Source organism: Myotis nattereri (assembly GCF_964212035.1).
Source record: "Myotis nattereri genome assembly, chromosome: 3".
NCBI lineage: Eukaryota > Metazoa > Chordata > Mammalia > Chiroptera > Vespertilionidae > Myotis > Myotis nattereri.
In genome coordinates, this window is record NC_138077.1 from 206,061,416 (window position 1) to 206,065,497 (window position 4,082).

The following is a 4,082-nucleotide window of genomic DNA, read 5'->3' on the forward strand; positions in this document are numbered from 1 at the left end:
CCTGAATCATGGTTGTGATAAAGCTGTGCCCCTAAAGTTTGCTAGGGTCTTGGAGTCCCCCCACCTCTATCCCCCCAATTCAGACTGGAAGCCATCCTGGGAGATGTGGCTGCCCTCGGCCCTGGAGCACCAGGCCCTCTAGCTCTATCTCACCCTCGCCCTCTGCAGCCCGCTGGCACCAAAGCATCCGGGAGCCCAGCCACTGACGGAGGTAGGACTGGACTTCACCTTCTGCAGCCAAGCTCCTGGCCGCCTGGCCTCCCAGAAACGGCCCATGGAGCGGTGGGCAGGGGGTGCTCTTTGCCTCCAGCTTGGCAGGAGGAGCCCAGCAGAGGGGCAGCTAGACCCTGGTCTGAGGCACATGGAGGCTGGGCAAGGTCAGGACCGTGGGCAGGAGGGTGCCCTGCGGGGAGGGGAAGCTGCGCAGCTCCTTGGGCACAAACCTGGGCGAGATGTTGTCAGCCAGGAAGAGGAGCGTGCGCCGGCGCCCCACGCAGTAGACGAGGCTGCCCACCACCGCGCACTGGAAGGCGTCCGGGTAGGGCGTCCGGTACGTGGCGCACTCGTACCAGAGACGGGCACTGGCGCTGCAGCGGTACACGCTGATGCCCAGGCTGCGGTTGAGGTCGAAGCGGTAGAGGAAGCCGTCGACCGCCACCATCTCGGCCGTGCGGTCCTTGCCGCCCCCCGTGGGCCCGACCTGCCAGCGCTGCTCCGGGGCCGAGAAGCGGAGCAGCAGGTAGCGCAGCGTGCCGCCCGTGACGAAGATGTCCCCGGCGCACGCCGCGGCCGTGTGCGCCAGGGCGAAGGTGTCGTTGGGGAGGGGAGGGGCGAAGGCCCAGCGGTCCGTGCGAGGGTCGTAGCGCTCCACTGTGTTCAGACACTCGCCCCCGATGGCGTACAGGTAGCCGTCCAGGGCCACCAGCCGGCAGTGCGGCCGGGCTTGGTTCAGCGGGCACACCTCGCTCCAGATGCCCGTCAGAGGGTTGTAGCAGAAGACCCGGCTGGAGGGCCGGCACCCGGACCCCTGGCACCCGGACACCACGAACACATAATTGAAGAGACTGCAGATGGCACAGCCGCGGGACACAGCCTCCGGGGGCAGAGGGGCCAGCAGGTGCCAGGCGTCCTGCTCATCGTCATAGCAACAGAGGCGGCCAGCGTCTTCCTGGGGGCACACGTCGGCCACCACCAGGTGCTTGCGGCCCTTCAGCCGCCTCTGGAGGACCAGCTCCCGCTCGGCTCCGCTCAGGCGCCCGTAGATGTCCGGGCTGCGCAGGACCTGGAGGTAGTTGTCACTCATCACCTTGTAGGCGGCCTCCTTTAGCGCCTCCAGGTTCTGCCTCTTGGCCAAGGTCAACACCTCGTAGCAGTTGCCCAGGTCCAGGCGGACATCAGGGGCTGACCCTGGGGTGAGAGGGAGGTGGAAGAAGTTGGTCCCGGCCACGAGCTCCAGGTGGGGGTCCCCGCTGCTCCCGGCTGCGCTGGACTCCAGAGGCTCCTCGGATATGGGGGGGCTGGATGGGGCGGTCTGGTCTGTGCCGGATGGAGCGGGGCTCCCGAAACCATGGAGCTGCAGCTGGAACTCGGGGTTGTCCACGATCTGAAGGAGGCTCTCCTTCCTGCTGAAGCCCCCTGCGGGGGGCAGCACCGGCTGGGGGGAGGCGGCTCGATCGGCTCCCCCTTCTCTGTCATTGTCAAGGCCTCTGGGGACTGTCCCTGTTCCCAGGGGGCCTGGCAGAGGAGGTGGCGCCTTCGCCAGGGCCGCGGTCCTGGGGGCCAGCCTGCCTCTGGAGGTGGCCTGGGAGGTAGATTCCACGTAGTATTCGTACACCTTGCCCTGCAGCCTGGGCCGCATCCCCGCCACCTTCTCCTGCAGGAGACTCTCCTCTACTCGAACCCGGGCCACCGAGGAGAAGGTGTAGGAGGCGTTGGTGGCCCCCTCCTGCTGATGCAGGGCCAGGCCCATGTTGGAGGCGGCCCGGAGGGCCCCCACCTCTTCCCTGCAGGCCTCCAGCACGTGGGTGAGGACCCAGCTCTGGCTCATGTCAGTCTTGCCCTCCCAGTGAGCCATCCAGGGCTGGAGGGGGGACGCCTGCTCCCCAGCCCCTGGCTGCTCGGGGAGCCCGCCGTCCTGCCACGGAGCTGGCCCACCCCCCACGCCGCTGCCATCCACCGCAGCCAGGACAGCTGGGGAGCTTTTGGGTTCACTGCCCAGAGGGGGGCGGTGGGGCAGCTCGGGCTTACCGCCAGCAGCTGTTCCGGCGTCCTGGCCACCGCAGCGAGGAGGTGCCAGGCCGGACTCCAGGCACCGCCCACCCTCGTCCTCACCAGCTCCTTTCCTCTCGGGCTTCCAAGTCTCTCCGGCCTCTAAGTTGCTGGAAGGGGTTCCCAGGAACTGGGAGCCCCCCGGATTCTCCCAGCTGCCGCCCAACGGTACTCCAGGCCCCTTGCTTCCGCGCCGGCATCTCAGGCCCCGATGGGGTGCCCCGGGAGCAGCCCCCTGGGCTTCCGGCTGCCCGGAGCCTTCTGCCTCCTCCTCGGCCTTGGCCTTGGCGCTCCTGCCCCACAGCGGGGCTCGGGCAGGCCTCGACTTGTACAGCCGGTAGGCTGCGGTCAGCAGGAGCAGGGTGGCCGCGGACAGCACCACCTTGCCCGTCAGCTGCATGTCCAAATGCCAGTCCTGGGCCGCAGCTCCTCCTCCTCCTTCAGGGAGCATGTTTCCCAAGCCAACCTGGGGCGGAGGAATGTCAAGAATCTGATTAATAATTGCCCAATGGGGGCCGGCTCCTGGTTCCTGCTGAGCTGAGCGGAGGGGGTTCGGGGCCGGCTCTGGCCAGCTGAGGAGTTGGAGCAAAGGTGACTTTGAGCGGGCAGAGGGCGGCCACCGAGCCCCGGCCGGCCGGCAGATCCCAGCGCTGGCCTCCTGGGATCCGGCAGTGCCTTCCCTGGGGGTGGGGTCTGCCCTGGGGCTGAACTTGTGATCAGCCACCTGAGCCCGCAGCAGCTGGCGGATGTCGGGAGTGTCCGGCGGCTCATGAAGAGGGAGGAAGCTCTTGACCAAACATCACCCGATGCTAGCGACGCAGGGGGTTGGTCACTATTTGTGCGCGTGCTTTATTTTCTCTTTTGCAAATCAGCTGCGCTGGGAGGGCTGGGCGTGGTGCGTGTGGGGCAGGTGGAGCCTCGGCAGGTGTGGCAGGAGACCCGCCTGGGTCCATTTTCTCCTTCTTGGGGGCCGCCTGGTTCCCACCATGCTGGCGGGCTCTGCCGTGAGCAGCAGGGGAGGCTGAGCCCGGGACTGCCGCCAAGCCACCTGACCCGGCTCTTGATGCCTCTGCCCTCCTGAGAAAGCTCGGGAAACACATGTGGCATTCATGTCCGGGCCAGGAGCAGGCGTGGGGCACAGTCTCACCCTCCAAACCGGACAGCCTCCCAGGAGGAGAGGCCGAGGGAGACTCACCCGCACCATCTCGCCAGGGCTGGGGGTTCCAGGTCCCGACTACCCGGCTCTGCCACTGACCAGCTGTGTGACGTTAGGTGTGTGACCTCACCTCTCTGGGCCTCAATGTCTTCATCCGAGAAATGGGGATGACAGCACACCAACCTCCTCAGGTTGTGGTGAGAACAACATGGGTTAATGGGTGGAAAGCCTCCTAGAAGCCCAATCACTATCAGCCATTCTTTCTCTCTCTTCTCTTCCTCCTCCTCCTCATCCTGGTCCTGTCACTCTATGAATCAGCATCCGCTGGACCTTCCGTGGCACAAATCTAATTGTGTCCCTCCGTAGACCGAGGTCCTCTCTGGATCCCCAAAGGCCAGGGTAGGAAGCTCAAACCCGTGCTCCCCACAGGAGCCAGGCAGGTAAACCAAGGATTCACCCCGTGAGGGTGCCAGGCAGGCAGGCCCAGCACTGCCAGGCCCCACTGTTCAGCGACGCTTACTCTAGGCCAGTGGTTCTCAACCTTCTGGCCCTTTAAATACAGTTCCTCATGTTGTGACCCAACCATAAAATTATTTTTGTTGCTACTTCATAACTGTCATGTTCTGCTGTTATGAATCGTCATGTACATATCTGACAT

At 65.3% G+C, this 4,082-nt stretch overlaps 1 protein-coding gene across 1 annotated transcript; it reads right to left on the minus strand.

Moving 5' to 3' along the window:
* Positions 1-340: 340 nt before the first annotated feature.
* KLHDC7A (kelch domain containing 7A) lies at positions 341-2,719 on the minus strand (the record flags this gene model as incomplete). The annotated part of the gene is made up of 1 exon (XM_081088234.1): positions 341-2,719. The coding sequence occupies one exon, from the start codon at positions 2,717-2,719 to the stop codon at positions 341-343; it is 2,379 nt and encodes a 792-aa protein (XP_080944360.1).
* Between the last annotated feature and the right edge of the window lie 1,363 nt (positions 2,720-4,082).